Source organism: Eulemur rufifrons, chromosome 3 (genome assembly GCF_041146395.1).
Source record: "Eulemur rufifrons isolate Redbay chromosome 3, OSU_ERuf_1, whole genome shotgun sequence".
NCBI lineage: Eukaryota > Metazoa > Chordata > Mammalia > Primates > Lemuridae > Eulemur > Eulemur rufifrons.
Window position 1 is genome coordinate 16206045 of NC_090985.1, and position 17132 is coordinate 16223176.

General features: G+C 34.5%; 1 protein-coding gene across 2 annotated transcripts in view; it reads left to right on the forward strand.

The window, feature by feature from the left end:
* The window catches only part of LRRC28 (leucine rich repeat containing 28), a 119783-nt gene that overhangs the window by 24940 nt on the left and 77711 nt on the right, over positions 1-17132 (forward strand). For both annotated transcript variants that reach the window (XM_069465780.1, XM_069465781.1), the window contains exons 4-5: positions 8413-8450; positions 9514-9651. In XM_069465780.1, the coding sequence (XP_069321881.1) occupies positions 8413-8450; positions 9514-9651 (176 nt within the window). The remainder of the gene's footprint in view (positions 1-8412; positions 8451-9513; positions 9652-17132) is intronic.

Here is a 17132-nt window from a genome sequence, read left to right on the forward strand (position 1 = left end):
TATTGTTGATTTTCAACAGTTTAACTATGATATGCGTAGATAACGATTTTCTTTATATTTATCTTGGAGTTTACTGAGCTGTTTGAACCTGTGAATTTATGTGTTCTACCAAATTTGAAATATTTTTAACCATTATTTCTTCAAATATTTTTTATGTACCATTCCTTCTCTTCTTCTTAGACTCATTTATATATCCATTAGACCTGTTGTTGTTATGCCATATGCTTCTGAGGCTCTGTTCCTGTTTCCTACAATCTTTTTTCTTTCTACACTTCAGCTTAGATCATTTATCTTGATCTGTCTTTATGTTCATTGGCTCTATCCTTTGTCATATTCATTCTGTTGTTTGTCTTTATTCAGTAAATTTTTCAGTTCTAGAATTTTCCTTTTTTTTGAAGTTTCTATTTCTTTGATGAGATTTACTGTCTTTGTAATACTGGCATATTTTACTTTAGATCACTGTGCATAGTTATAATAGCTACTTTAAAAATCCTTGTCTGCTAATTCCAACATCTGGGTTTATCTTGAGATTGTTATCCATTATTTTTCTTTTTTGTTCTTGATAATGGATCACAATTGTGTGGGTTTTCATATGTTGAATAATTTTAATTTTAGATTATATCCTGGAATTTGGGAATATTATGTTTTGGAGACTGGAATCTGTTATATTCTCTCAAATAGTGTTGATATTTTTGTTTTACAAAGTAGTTTACCTGGTTTGACTCAAACAATGTTTGTCTCTTGGAGGGTACCTGAAATCTTAGTCGAGTTCTTTTATCTTTAGCTGTATTTTCTTTCACATGTGTATGAATCTGGGGTCATCCATTGATTTAGACAGTTTATACATAGAATTTGGGGTTCCCCTCCCTGGTTCTTTCTGGTATTCTCCCTTTACTTTCTAGGGGCTGTGGTTGCCCTGGACTCTGTCCTCTGGTTCTTTAGGATAGGAAGACTAAAATTTTCTATCAGAATTTTAGCTACTTTGAGTGGTAGCTATTTGTACCCTGCCTTAGAATAAATGATGCTTTTTAAAAAAAGAAACTCAAATTCACCCAGTGCCATTCTTCCTTCTAAGTTTTGACTTTCCTCCAAAATTGACTTTTTGTTTACAGTATTATGCAGTGCCTGAGGGTTGGGGGTGTATGTGTATGTATGTGTGTATTTTCCTTAGAGTTTTAGTTGTTACCTGCCACAGAATCAGTCCGGTAGGAGCTCATTCTGCTTTACTAGAATTGGAACTTACATTCTTTTATTTTAACCTGTTTGTCTGTTTGTATCTTTATAATTAAAGTGGATTTCTTGAAGTCAACATTATTTGATTCCTTGATTTTTGACCAGTTTGACAATCCAGGCCTTTTCACTGGAGTGTTTAGATCATTTACATTTAACATGATTATTGATGTGATTGAGGTTCAGTCCACCATCTTGCTGTTTGTTTTCTGTTTGCGTCAGGTGTTCTTTGTTATTTTTCCCCCTCTTTTCTTTCCTTCTTTTAAATTAGTGTTTCAGATTGAGTATCTGTAATCTGAAAATCCAAAATCAGAAATCCTCCAAAATCTGAAACTCTTTGAGTGCCCAAAAGAAATGCTCATTGGAGTATTTAGGATTCTGGATTTTCAGATTAGAGATGCTTGACTGGTAAGTGTAATGCAAATATTCCAAAAGCTGAAAAAATCTGGAAGCCAAAAAAATCTGAAATCTGAAACACTTCTGGTCCCAAGCATTTCAAATAAGGGATACTCACCCTGTAGTTAGGATTCCATTTTAGTGCCACTATTGGCTTATTAACTCTATATTATTTCAACATTTTAAGTTTCATATTATGCTTCTGTAACTCAGCATGGGTGAGTTACATGCCTTCATGGAATATCATTAGCACTTCACATGTAATATAAGAACATTTTCATTGGTACTTCCAGTTCGTGCGCCCCATCCTTTGTGCTGTTGTCATATGTTTTGTGTGTGTTGTGTATGTATGTTTGTATGTGTCAAGGTCCAGTTAGGAGACAAAAAAAAAAATGCCAATAATTTAAACAGGGAAGATCAATATAAAGAATTTTTAACTAGCAAAAGGTCATTAACTACTTAAAAGAGGTTAAAGAAGACACTATGGAATTCAGAATTACTAAATACAGAAAAGAAGCTACTACCTCTGGACTTAGAATGTTGAATGAAAGTGATGAGAGCAGGCATCTTTGTGTTTTTGATCTTAAGAGGAAGCTTTCCATCTTTGCCATTAAGTATAATGTTAGCTTTAGATTTTTCATAAATGTCCTGTATCTAATTGAGTAAATTCCCTTCTACTTCTCATTTGTTGAGTGTTTTTAACATTAAAAGGGTGTGTGATTTTGTCACATGGCTTTCTTTTCACCTGTCGAGATGATCGTGTGGTTTTTGTCCTTCCTTGTATTAATGTGGTGTATTGCCTTGATAATTGTACATTGAATCCACCTTATATTACCGGGGTAAATCCTCTTTGGTGGTAGAGTGTAATCCTTCTTCTGTGTTGCTGGATTTGATTTCCTAGTATTTTGTGTGGAATTTTACATGTTTCTTCATAAGGGATATTGCTCTGCAGTCTTGCTTGCGATATCTTTGTCTGGATTTGGCGTCAGGGTAATATTGGCCTTTTGGAATGAGTTGGGAAGAGTTCCCTCCTCTTCTTTCCTCCTTCCCTCCCTCCCTCCCTTTCTTTTTTCTTTCCTCCTTCCTTTCTCTCTTTCTCTCTCTAAAGATTTGCTCAGTTACCTTAGTGGTCAGCTAATGATTAGACAGAGATTTCCTTAATTGCCTGACTTTAGTAAGTCCCCTAGTCTTTGCTAAGGCACTTTGTGTGTGTTGTGGCATGCCTTCTCCTCTTAGCCAGGTAGTTGATGACTCTGCCTTAGCCTTCACTTCTTGCTTATGCAGATCCTCAAGTTCAGCAGAGGTGAGAGCTTAGGATCTTCTCAGTTCTTACCTGAGCATTTGCACATTTCTGGGCATGTGTACAACCCCACATATGCCTGTGGTCTTCTGGATTCCCAGGAATATTCCAGAGCTTTGCAAAGCTCCCATGGACATCTCCTTCTCCAGCTTGTCCTTTTAAATTTCTGGTTTATGTATTATTTGGTCCAAGTGTCTCAGGTAGCTGTGAAGTTCAACAATTGCCTGTAATTTGTTTCAACTTAAAACACTGGGGCAAGAGTTTTTGTACTTGTCAAGCTCCTAATAAGATCAAATAAAAACAGCCTTGCATATGGGTTCTTCCAGGGAACCATGAGACAAGTCACATAATGACAATTCCCTGGAAATGAGGCTTTGAAGGAGTTCCAACCTGGCTCTCCCCCTTTAGATGCTTTTCTCTTTGATTGTGGGATGTTGGTTTCTCAGGCTTCTGAAGAGCAGGAAAGTAGGGGATAGGGCTTAGAGCAAGTGAAAACACCACAAAGCTCACAGCCCACTGTCCTTACTGACATTCAGCTATTTTTTTTTTTTTCTTGAGCATTGCTCCCTGTATCACTGCAGGAATTTGGTTCATTTCTAGAGTTCTGTACATGCAACTTCTGAAAATTTTTGCCAGTATTCTCATTAATTTTATGGAAGAGAAATTTTTGAAAGTCCTTATTTATCTAGCACTTTTGCTCAGAATTTTTAGTTTTATATGAAACTGCCAAATAATTTTCCAAGTTAGCTATACCATTTCACATTTTTCCTGGCAATGTGTGATTGTTCAATGTCTGCACATCTCACCAGCATTTGGTGTTGTCACTATTTTTCATTTTAGTCATTTTGATGTGTGGTTTTACTGCATTGTAGTTTTCATTTGTATTCAGGCTAATGATATTGAATATATTTTCATGTACTTAATTGTCATCTGTATTTTTTCTTTGGTGAAATGTCTGTCCATGTCTATTGCTCATGTTTTAGTTGTATTTTTTAATTTCTGAGTTTTAAGAGTTCTTTACATATTCTGGAAACTAGTCTTCCATTGTATATGTTATTACAAATATTTCCTCCCAGTGTATGGCTTGTCTTTTCATCCTCTTTATGTTCTTTTTCAGAGCAAAAGCTTTACATTTTGATGAAGTCCAGTTTATCAATTTTTGTTTTTATGTATGAATATGTTGTTGATGTCAAGTCTAAGAAATTCTTTATCTAGCCCTAGGTCCTAAAGATTTTTCTCACATCTTTTTTCCCCTAAAAGTCTTACAGTTTTTTGTTGTACATTTGTCTCATATTTTTTAATTGTTTTTTTCCTTGGGATTAGAATTCTTAGTCACCAGTGTTTTTGTCTTTCTTTCTTTCAGCACTTTCATTACGTTCAGCACTTTCACAACATTCATTATTCCCTGGCTTGCATAGTTTCCGAGGAGACATCTTATTTTTCTTAGATTCTTTTATGTGTAGTGTGTCTTTTTTTCCTTTGGGCTACTTTGAAGAGTTTTCATTTTTCAGAAATTTGATTTTGATGTACCTTATTGTAGTTTTCTTTTTCCTTATCCTTGAGGTTCATTGAGCTTCTTGAGTTTGTATCTTCATAGTTTTCTTGAAATTTGGGAAATTTTTGATATTATTTCTTCAGATATTTATTTCTATACTGTATTCCTGGCCCCGGCTTGTGGGACTCTTAACATGTTTGTTAGACTGTTTAATATTAATATTGTCCTATAGTTACTAAGACTCTGTTCATTTCTTTTCAGTCTTTTTTTCCTCCATGTACCTCCCTTTGGACACATTGTATTTCAGTGTTAAGGGTCAGTAATACTTTTTTATTCAGTGTCTAATCTGTTAATCCCACCCAGTGAAGTTTTCTTTGATTATTATATTTTTGATTTTTAGAAGATCTATTTAGTTTTTCCTTGTATCTGTCAATTCTCACAATGTTCATATTTTCATTTAAATACCTGATTATAGTTATTATAGCTGTTTTAATGTCCTTGTTGCTAATTCTGTCATCTTAGTCATACTGGGTCTATTTGTGTTGATGGTTTTTTCCCCTGGCTCTGGCCCATATTTTCCTGTTTCTTGGCACATCTAATACTTTTTATTGGATGATGGACCTTATAAATGTTTATACAGTTGAGGGTCTAGATTTGTTTTCTTCTATATTTATTTTACTCTTTTCTGGCAGCAGTTATTTGCAGTTTAGTTTGATCTTTTTATGGCTTGTTTTTATGCTTTGTTTGGATAGGCCTAGAGTAACCTCTAATCTAAGGATAGTGTAGTGCTATTTCTAAGGCAGGAGCTTTGTAGGATCTCTTTTGAATACCTTAAGTGATCAACAAAGGTTTGCCACACTTGCTCAGGATTTGAATGCCTCTCAGCCTTGTGTGAGCTTTGTGGACTATGTAGCTGATAGCTTTTAAGTTGCTTTTGGCCTAGAATTTCTTTTATATGTTTGCACTTTAGAATTCAGCTAAGAGTCAAAGGATCTCTTATTCAAATTTTTGGAGTTTTTAAAATTTTTTTTTATTTTGGGAGCACCTTCTCCAGAACTCTACCCCATAACTTCCAGCTGCCTCAGCTTCCCCTAACTCTGATATATGTCTCCATAACTCAGTGAGACTTCTATACTTTGGGATCTCCTTCCTCTTCCACAATACAGAATTTGCCTCCAAACAGAAAGCTAGGAAGATTGTATAGCTTACCTCACTTGTTTCCTTTCTCTTAGGGAACATTAACAACTTGCCTGTTGTTAATGTCTGAAAATAATTGTTTAATATACAATCATGTGCAGTGTAATGATGTTTTGGTCAATGATGGACCACATACATGGTGGTAGTCCCATAAGATTATAATACTGTATTTTTGCTGTATCTTTTTGATGTTTAGATATACAAATACTTATCGTGTTACAGTTATCTACAGTGTTCAATACAGTAACATGCTGTATAGGTTTGTAGCCTAGGAGCAATAGGGTGTTCCATATAGCCTAGCTATTATAGTATGCTGTACCATCTAGGTTTGTGTAAGTACACTCTATGATGTACACACAATGACAAAATTGCCTAACGACACATTTCTTAGAACATATTCTAATAGTTAAGCAACACATGACTGTATTTCATCTTGCTTTCTTGTTGTCTGTATCAGTCAGGTAAATTCTGTTTATCTCTGTTACTTCATCATGGCTGGAAGTGGAAGTTCTGTTCCTTTAATTAAAAAAAATTAATAACTTTTAAATTTAAGAACAATTTTATATTTACAGAAAAGTTGTGAAGATAGTACAGAGCATTCTGGTATACGCTTCATCTAGTTTCCCTGTTGTTAACATCTTAGAATTCCACGGAACATCTGTCAAAACTGAGAAACTGACATTGGTGTATTACTGCTAAGTAAATGTCTATATTTAACTTTAAAAAAAAAAAAAAAACTGTCAAGCTATTTTCTGAAGTGGCTGTGCCCCAAAATGGGATTCCCACCAGCAGTGAATGAGAATTCCTGCATTATTGGAGAAGAACATAATGAAAACTAGTTACATTGAAACATCAATGTTTTAACTACTCTGAAGTTACCAAAATTAAGTAAAAGGAAACAACTTAAAATTGAAAGTCCTAAGCCTATGATTATAAATAACTTATTATAACTATAATAACAATAACATTAGCATTCATTGAACTCTTACTATGCACCAAGCACTGATATTAATTCATTCAATCCCCACAATATCCCTATGTTGTTGGTGCAATTATTATTGGCTTTTATAGATTAGGAGAGTGCGAGTTTCAGTAAATTCTCCATGGTCACATGGCTATTAAGGTACAGGCATCTGGCTCCAGAGCCTGCTCTCTGATCCACTATACCAGTGATGGTTCCCATTTCGTTGTATATCAGAATCACTTTAGGAGTTGAGACAGTGTTTCACTTGGTACTGGATGGTCTTGGGTACCAATAAGACCCCTGGTGATTCTAGTGTATAGTCAGGATTGGGAATACTCTGTACCATTTTACATAGCATCCTCATTATAATGTAGATAAATTTAATGTTTTAAAAAATATTTTAAAATTTTTAATTATAATAGTGGGTACTTTAGTTCATATTTTGATTTGGACATTTTAGGATCCTTTTTTATAGGTGGAACTTGAGTTGAGGCAAGTATTTTGTTGAAAAAGACTTTAGAAAATCAGTTCTCTGTTTTAGTATCTAGGTACTCTGGCTTTTGTGTAACAAATGCAAATGTGTATTTTTATATTTAGGGTCATCTAATAAAGTACCTAGCTATTCCTTCCTAAAATTAATGTTTAAAGAGTATTGATTTAAAAATGTGTAATCATTTCGTATATAAAAGCAAGGAATGAAATATATCATAGAATGGTATGCTTGTTTAAATTGTGTTATACCTAGGAGATTAATTGTCTACAAATTGCTCCAATTCAGCATAGAATAACCTTCATAAAATTATTTTATTTCTTATTATGTGTTCATTGACATTTTAACATTCAATATTAGACTTTAAAAATACAGAAGAAAATTTTCTAAATTCTGTTTAAAAATACATTATAAGAATTTATTTTTAAAGTAAAACAAAACAAACTAGAGGTTTGAAAATAAAGTTTGCTAAAATCTAGTACTCTTGTTTCAAAACAAATGATACAAAGTAATTATCTTCAATTATTACTGTATGCTTATTTTCCTATAATATGCTGAAATAAAAAAAAAATATATTGCTAGATGATCTCCAGTAGTCCCTTTGTTGTTTTGTTCTGAATAGTTGGTTATGATAATTGCATAAAGTCTCCACTAGAGTGTGCTAAAGATACTTTAGTGGGAAAAATTATTTACCTAGACTTGCCTAGACTTGTCAGCCTTGGAGAAATTTTTTTTTTTTTTTAAGAGAAGAATTTAATTTCTTGTTTATGCCATTTCCTTTGCTGTGAAATACATTCTGTACCTTGACAGTTGGATATTTCTACAGATACTGTAAATGAGTATTTAATCTCTCCATTCTTGTTTCTCAGGAAGCATGCTAGCCAGAAATGTCTTTTATTTTGTGAAGTTATTCTTTAAAAACTAAAAATTGTATCTCCCTTTACACAATAGGTGTTGATTTTTCTTTACACAAAAGGTATATTTTTGAAAACATGAATAACTTAAAATGAATGGAGAAACTAGTAATTTGCTTTATGAGTTTAAAAAATACTTCGTAATTTATTATGCATACTTTTATTTTAAAATAGCAACTAAATTGGTAAATAGATTTAGATTTACTATTAAATATTTATAATTCTGGCATAAAATATTATTCTCAAAGTATTGTTAGTTTACTGTGATAACCATGTATTTTGTGTTGATTCATTAAAGTATAGTGTGAAAGAAAGTTTTGGCCCATTTTTATTTGACAAATTTCTAAGCAAGCATTTTATAAACTGATTATCTGGCACAAGTATTTAATGATAATGACTGTTTTTTTTCTCTCCCTCTTCCTCCAGGTACCTCCACTCAAATAACATTGTTGTGGTTCCGGAAGGTAGGTACATTTAGAATTTTTAGTTAGAAAACAACATAGTTTAAGCTTTGCTTTATAAGTAGAACAAATTCTCTCTCTCTCTCTCTCTCTCTCTCTCTCTCTTTTTTAAAAGAGACAGAGTCTCATTGTGTCACCCAGGCTGGATTATGGTGGTGTAATCATTGCTCACTGTAACTTTGAATTCTGGGCTCAAGTGATCCATTCTGCCTCAGCCTCCCAAAGTGTTGGGATTATCGCACTTGGCCAAAATTGTCTCTTTAAACCTATTTTGGTTGATGTATTAGGGAATTTTAATTATAAAGCACCTTTAATTTGTTAGCTTCAAAACTTTCCCCCCAATAAGTCCAGTTAAGAATTATGAATAAATACTAAATCTAAAATGTTTAAAATGGTTACATAAACTATTATTGGGTAAATTGCTGTTAGGTAAATAAAATAAATTCTAAATTTACTAAATGTAGTTAATAATTCTGGTTGGATATAAAAGACCTTGTGTATTGTTTCTTGAATTATTTATTCAAGCAGTTTTTCTTTTTTTTAAGAAACAAGGTCTCAATCTGTCATTCAGGCTGGAGTACAGTGGCCCAATCTTACCTCCTATTCCTGGGTTTAAGCCATCTTCTCACCTCAGCCTCCTGAGTAGGTGGGACTACAGGTGCATGCCACTAGCCTAGCTAACTTTTCTATTGTTTTTAGAGATGGGGTCTCATTGTGTTCTACAGTCTGGTCTCCAACTCCTGGGCTCAAGTGATCCTCTTGCCTTAACCTCCTAAAGTGCTAGGATTACAGGTGTGAGCCACCATGCCTGGCCTATTCAAGCAATTTTTACATTGTTTTAGTGTTTTTATTTGTGCTGTTTTTTATGTTACTATATTTTATCTTGAGGTGGAAGAATTTATCACTTCCATTAAATTTAGTTTGATCTATGTTTTTACTATTTTGTGAATAACTGAGACAAGGAAATTAAGTATTAAAATATTTTAACTTGGATTACTTGTCTTATAGATTTGGTGTAACACCTGGGTCAAATTCATTTTGCCTTTCCCCTTCTTTTCTTTTGAAGCCATTGGGTCCCTTGTAAAACTCCAGTGTCTGGATCTTAGTGACAATGCCTTAGAAATCGTTTGCCCAGAAATTGGTCGTCTGAGAGCTTTACGTCATCTTCGATTAGCTAATAACCAACTGCAATTCCTACCTCCAGGTAATCATAGTCCATAGCACACAATAGTTTCTTATCTATTACAAATCTGTCTTTATTCATGTTTCTCACTGTATGTCTAGGCAGTGGGCTATGGATATATTTGTAAGTAGTCAATTGTCCATTTGTTTGAAGATGAAACTAAGGAATGTGGATGAAATATTACTAAGGGTCTTTCTCTTGATGCATACATAAGGTAGCATTTATGTTTTAGATAGGGCTATAATTACTACAATTGTGCATTGTAATCAGGGCGCCTTAAAATCACTGCCATGGCAAAATATTTGTTCCAAGAGCTACTTCAGTTTTGAATTTCACATGAGAGAATTTAGGTGAGCTTTGCATGACATATTGTGATCAATTTAGTATCCAAAAGGCAGACACATACAGTGTTTTCTCTCATTTTCTAGTGAGGTAACTGATGTTTGTTAACTTTGATTTAAGAAGGCATCATGCTAAAATTTAGTAGCACAATTTAAATGTGAGTCCTAGAATTGTCAGTTTGCCTGCTGAACATTTGATTAGATTATGATGTGTCTATAGACAGACAGTACTAAAATCATGCATTCCCTTGACAGCTACCGTTAAACCTTTTTACTTTCTTGGGAGGGACATTCAGAGACCTTGCTTTGTGAATCCACATATTTCTAAATTCCACTGTCATATGCCATTTCCCATATTTAAAAAAAGATGAAGTATAATTAAAAAATAAAAAACTTGTGCTTCATGTATTACATGAAAGTTACTATATATTCAAGAATGAGTAGAGAAAGATACAGATGTCGATTTGGCTGCAATTAATTTTCCTTATAACTCTTTCAGGACCACCAATCAGCCTTTTAGTATATCCAAGTGAAGTATGCGACTCAAAATTAGGAATTACTCCCTGTCGTAGAACTTCAGGGTTACATGAGAATATTTAAAACTATGCATGTTAAACCCATAAATTAAAAAAACCTATGGTATTTCTTTGTTATTTTAAAAATACTTTCTCTAAAGTTTTTTTAAGTATGGAAATTTCTAAGTGAAAACATAGTAACTGATTAATTTTTGGACTTTATGTACCAGCCTTAAGATATATGTTCAATACTGTTTATAGGAAAGGTACCAGTATAGCAGTGACTTTGCTTAAAAAATAATTTTTTTTTTTTTTCCTTTTGAGACACAGTCTCACTCTGTTGTCCAGGCTAGAATGCCGTGGCATCAGCCTAGCTCACAGCAACCTCACACTCCTGGGCTCAAGTGAGCCTCCTGCCTTAGCCTCCCGAGTAGTTGGGCCTACAGGCATGTGCCACGCATGCCAGGCTAATTCTTTCTATATATATTTTTAGATGTCCATATAATTTCTTTCTATTTTTAGTAGAGATGGGGTCTCGCTCTTGCTCAGGCTGGTCTCGAACTCCTGAGCTCAAACAATCCACCTACCTTGGCCTCCCAGAATGCTAGGATTACAGGCATGAGCCACCATGCCCGGCAAAAATAATTTTTTAACCTCAAAGAATGAGTGTCTTATTTTTTCCTAGTATGCTTAATACAAATACTTTTAACACAATATAGGAATATGATCTTTCCCTTAGAGTATATTATATATCATCAGGCTCAGTGGCATTTCATCAAGTTTACGTATTCAGATCCCCAGAAAATTAGATTCTTTTGAAGATTGCCCAGAAGATGTATCAGTAAAGATAATACTTTAAATTTTCATAACATTTTCATGTTTGACACTTATACAGGATATATTATAGGATCAAAATGCATGGATATAATGCTGTTTATAAACTTGCTACATATGTTTAAAGAATATGTAAAAAATACAATTCTGTGTTAAACCATTGTTCTGTGTGTTGCATTATTTTGTCTTTTCCTGTAATATAAGAACATTTTGTGGTAGAATGTGGTCATTTCCTTCCATTATATATTCTTAGAGGTTAATGATGTGCTTATAATATCTTTGCCTCGTAATAACCAGTAAAGGGTATATGTTTCCTGACTACTTTCATTTAATTTTTTATTTCTATCTTAACTGTATCACAAGAGGCTTGAGGCATATACTCCTGATTTTATTTTCCTGGCTTATTTCTATTGTATGTGTTTGGTTTTGTTTGTTTTGAGTAAAATTATATACAGTAATAGCTATATATTTTGGGTAGAAACTGTTGATTGGCCATGTTTAGGCTTTATTCTTTCTAGGTCACTGTGAGTAGCAATGAACTACACTTTACTATTATCTGACTCACTTTATATGTACATCTCATTATGAGGTATGATTTGAATGAGTAAGGGGCTAGGTATACATCCCCCAACTGTTTGATTGTTTTTGGAAACATACTGTGGAAAAGTATCCTAAGCGTAGAAAATAATGTGAGGGACTGTCATGTTGTCCCCATTTGGTGACAGTAGACACCAGTTGATGGCTGCTTGATAGTCCCTTATACGTAGACCACGTTATTATGTACAGACTTCTCACACATTACATTGCCTCAAAAGGCTTAACATTTTACCATGTTTATTTGTTGTGGTTTAAAAGCCTTTGAAGATAATTTCATATTTAAAATTTGAAAAATCTAGGTGGATATAGGAAGTTTTAAAACTGGGATCTAAGAAAGGATTACAGGGCTTTTATGACCTCCCTGAAATTGTTTGCACAGTTTGGTGTTTATGAGTATTTATATATCGCTGTGAAGAAGGTCCAGTGTTTTCAGCAGTTTCTCAAACAGATCCATGACTTATATGTTTGATATCCATTGGGTTGTTTGACCAATATTTTCTGGGAATTTCCCTTTCCCCTTATTGTTGGATTGCCGGGTACTGCCTTTTTCTTTCTTTCTTTCTTTTTTTTTTTTTTTAACCGTGTGCCATTTCTTTTTCTCTGCATTTGATTTGTCCAGATGTAGGTCCCTGACCCAAGCAGGACCAGTCCTTCTCTTGGGAATTCTGGAAGAGACTGGTTGGGGAGAAAGAAAGAGAACAAGAAAGGAAACAGTGGGGAAAGCTGGGAAAAAAATCTATTTCTCTTTTTCTCTGGGCTAATGCACAATACTATGTAATCTTGCAAGGTGCTGGTAGTAGCCATGTGGGAAAGAGACAAAGAGAGAAGAATGAAGCAGGCAGAACGTAAAAAAGACTTCTCAAACTTTTTTTTAATGTCCCAGTCACTGGTTCAATTTTGAGACTTACAGGCTTTGTATTTAGGTTAGCTCTAATTGGCTTCTATGTATTACAACCAAAAGAGTACCATGTAACATAGCTGCCCCAGAGGCTTAAAACAGTTTGTCTGAGGTATAGGATTAATTGTATATTGGACTCTCCTATTTACTTAACTGCTGTACTGTATTGTTAATTGAACTGTCCTGTTAACTGTTGTGCTTTGAAATTGTAAAAGTTGTTATTAATAGTAGGAAGTCCAGGGTTAGTAATAGCATCATCAGTGGTATGTGTGTATGAAGTAGTTCATTCTGCTTGTCATCTATTTTTTGCCTTCTTATAACATACTCGGTACCCTTTGTATTAGATGTTTTCTTCCCCTGAGTACTACTAGTACTTTGGGAGGCACAGAGAACACTGGTATGGAGTAGTGCCAGGGCATAGGAATTTGAGGACCATAGGCAAATACTTTTCTAATTTCAATCATCATGGATTGATTGATCTGTTGTTGAATTTAAAATAAATGGAACCATGTAGTATATTCTCTGTGTCTGATTTCTTTCACTCAAAATAATGTTTTTGAGATGCATCCATGGTGTTGCATGCATCAGTAATTCATTCTTTTTTTATCGTAGAGTAGTATTCTGTTGTATGAATACACAATTTGTAAATTTATTTTCTTCTTGATGGACATGTGAGTTTTTTCTAGCTTTGGGCTATTATGGATAAAGCTAATATAAATACTCTTATACAAGGCTTTTTGTGGACATATGTTTTTGGTTTTTTTTTGAGGGGGGTAAATACCACAGAGTGAAAAAATGTTGGTTAATAGGGTAGGCATATATTTATAAGAGTTTGCCCAGCAGCTTTCAAAGTGGTTATACTATTTTACACTCTGAAGAATGTATTCATCAATATATGAGAAGTCCAGTTACTCCACATTCTTGCCAACATTTGGTGTTGTCTGGTTTTTTGTTTGCTTTTATCCATCCTAGTGGGTGAGGTAGTATTGTGTTGTTGTTTTATTTTGCATTTAATTTAATTTGCATGTCCCTCTTTACTAATGTTATTGAGTACCCACTCACGTATTTATTGGCTATGCCAAAACTTCTTTTTGAATTGTAGGAGTTATCTCCCTGCTTTACAGACCAGTTGTCATCATTTTTGGTTGCTGAGGAATTCTTTGCTCACCAGTTTTGCCCTTTGCTTTCTGTGCCTTGAGGGCTCTTTCAGCCCTACTGTTCCATCCTTGGCCTATGTAGGTTGACTATTTTTGCTCTGTATTCTGTGAAGGTGGGTCTTGCCTCTCAGAAGTTTCTCTTGGCTTTTCTGTTACTCCCCACCACCCACTTCCCAAATCCCCCAGCCTTCCTGAGATGAGAGCCTAAAGCACTTTGGGGAGATTTTCTCAGCTTTCTTTTCTTGCCCTCAGTTTTGGTGAAGACTGGTGGGAAGAGTATGAATGAGTGAGTGTGTATGTAGTGGGGGACGGTTTAATATAGTCTATCTTTGTATCTGTGGCTCCTCTGGATTCTGCACTGGTGTGCCAGTACACACATAGCTTTCAAAGTTAGACTGGTTTCCCTTTAACCTTTCTCCATGGCCGTTTTCTTGTCCTATCAATTTCAGTCAGGGATGATAGCAGCTGAAAAATCTCTTTTAAAATGGACTTGACATTCTTTGGAGTTGATTTAGGTTTCCTGTGTCCTCAGTCTCTGATGGATTTTAAACACTGTGATTATATAGCTTATCCAACTTGTTTTAGTTGTTAGGGTGAGAGTGATGATCTCTTTTGACTTTGTATTTTCAAATTGGAATTAAGACCCCCTTCCCTCCAAGTGGTTTCTACAATTTGGTTTTGGTTCCTCTGTGCCTCCTTTCTGTTGACTTTTGGATTACTTGAGTATGGTTCAGTGTTCTATTTTATTTTCTCTATTGATTTTTCTCTAGAGTTGACAATATGCACCTTTAACTTATTACACTTAGAATATTGTACCACTTCACATAACTTATAAGAACCTTCAATAGTATACTTCTGTCTATCCTCTTTCCTTTTGTACTATTGTATCATATATTTTATTTCTATACATATTATAAACCCCACAACATAATGTTATTTTTGCAACAATTTTCTTTAAATGAAATCAAGAAAATAAAAAAAAGTTTGTATATTTACCCCCATATTCACCATTTCCTCTGTTCTTCATTCTTTCCTCTAGATCTACATTTTCCTTCTGTTATCTTTTTTCTTCAACCTGAAGTGCTTTCTTCAGACATGGTAACGAACTGTTTTTCTTTATGCAAAAACATCTTTGTTTCATCTTTTTTGAAGAAATATTGAATTGAAAAATATTTTGAAGCATAGTGAAGAGTATTTTCTCTGGATATAGAATTCTTGGTTGGGAAGACTTTTTTTGTTTTAGCACTTTGAAGATGACTTTCCATTGTCTCCTGGCCTCGTTGTTTCTGATGAGAAGTCAGTTTTAATTTGTATCATTGTTACCTGTATATAATGTCTTTTTCTATGGCTGCACTGAGATTTTTTTTTCTGTTTATTTTTGGTGTTAGCAGTTTTCTATGATGTATCTTGATGTAGGATTTTAAAACACATATTCTTCGTGGAGTTTTCTTGATTCCCAAATTGAGAAGTTTTCTGTTGTTACTTCTTCAAATATTTTTCTGCCCCACATTTCCTCTCTTTCTGGAACTCTAGTTACACACATTAGATCATTTGTTGGTGTTCTACAGATCACTGAATTTTGTTCTAGTCTTTTTTTCTCCGCATCCAAAGGTTAGATTAGATGTTACCTGTTGATCTGTCTTCTGTGTCTTTTGTGCTCTCCAGTATGCTATTTATTATGCCCCTCATCTTAGTCTGTTCAGGCTGCTTAAAAAAAAAACAAACCCCAAACCATAGACTGGGTGGCTTATAAACAACATAAATTTATTGCTCACTGTTCTGGAGGCTGGGAATTCCAAGATCAAGGGGCCCACAGATTGATTTAGAGTCTGGTGAGAGCCTGTTTCCTGATTCCTAGGTGGTGCCTTTTTGCTGTGTCTTTGAAAGGGGCAAGACAGCTCTCTGAGGCCTCTTTTATGTAAGACTATTAATCCCATTCATGAGGGCTCCACCCTCATGACCTAATCACTTCTCAAAGGCCCCACCTCCTAATACCATCACCTTGGAGATTAGTTTTCAACATATGAATTTTGAGGGGCTAGAGGCATTCAGACCATGGTACCCTGTTCCCCCTCTCACAGCTTTTGCATCTTTGGTACCCTCTCCTGCATTTTCCAGGTGCTTCAGTTACCCCAGACTCTGATCTCTGCCTCATCAGCTCTGTGAGACCTGAGCTCTATTTAGGTTCCACTTTTCTGTGTTGTGGCCCTGAATGTGCCCCTTGGCAGATAGCCTGATCCAACATGGGGTTCACCTCTGGTGATTCATATATTTCAAGGATCATAGTTCTGGGTTGCCTGTCCATTGCTTGAAAACAGTTGCTTTACATGTTTTTGACTGGTTATAGTGTTTTGGTGGGAGGTACTTCTGATATCAGTTACCCTGTCATGTCTGGAAATGGAAGTCTTATTAGATGTCCTTTGATTTCTCAACTGATTGCTTACCCACATTCTTTTTACTTTTTCCTTAAGTATGTAGCACGGAAACATTTATAGATTGTCTTTCTTTACTCCCAGTATCAAAACTATAACATTGTTTATTATAGAACAAATTTAAACTAATTTTCTTACAAAGACTTTTTCTAACTTGATTAAATAAAATTATGTGATCTATTATGAAGACAAATACTATGCACCTACAAAGAAAGGATTATTGGGGGAAAGTTTCTATCATTGCAGGGGTACTTGCCAAACATTTTGTGATATTCACTCTTGGTAAAGGCCACAAAAGCCAATGGATATTGGAGGAAGTAGAAAAACCAGCTAATCCTTGATAGTCAAGAGAAGCTTGATACTTTTGTGATTTGCTGTAAATGCTCTGTGAACTCCCATGAGAGAGGTCATGGTAACAAACAAACAGCAAAAAGTAACCAGGAATCAGAAAAGATGTTACTTACATCTGGCCTATAAATCAGTTTTTTGGGGGAAATACTTTTGTCCTTGAAGAGTTGTTTTGCATACCAAGAAAGGAAGGATTTTTAGCCCAAAGTAAAAACATGAACATGTTGTACTTTAATGTCTAAAAGTATGTACAACAGACATGTACTACATGTAACCAGCCTGAATTGTTCCTAAACCTCAGTCTTCAAGTATGGTCAAGTTTATTATGATTTTTTTCTTAAGATTTATTTTTTTCTTCAGTTGAAGCTCTATAGCTTTAT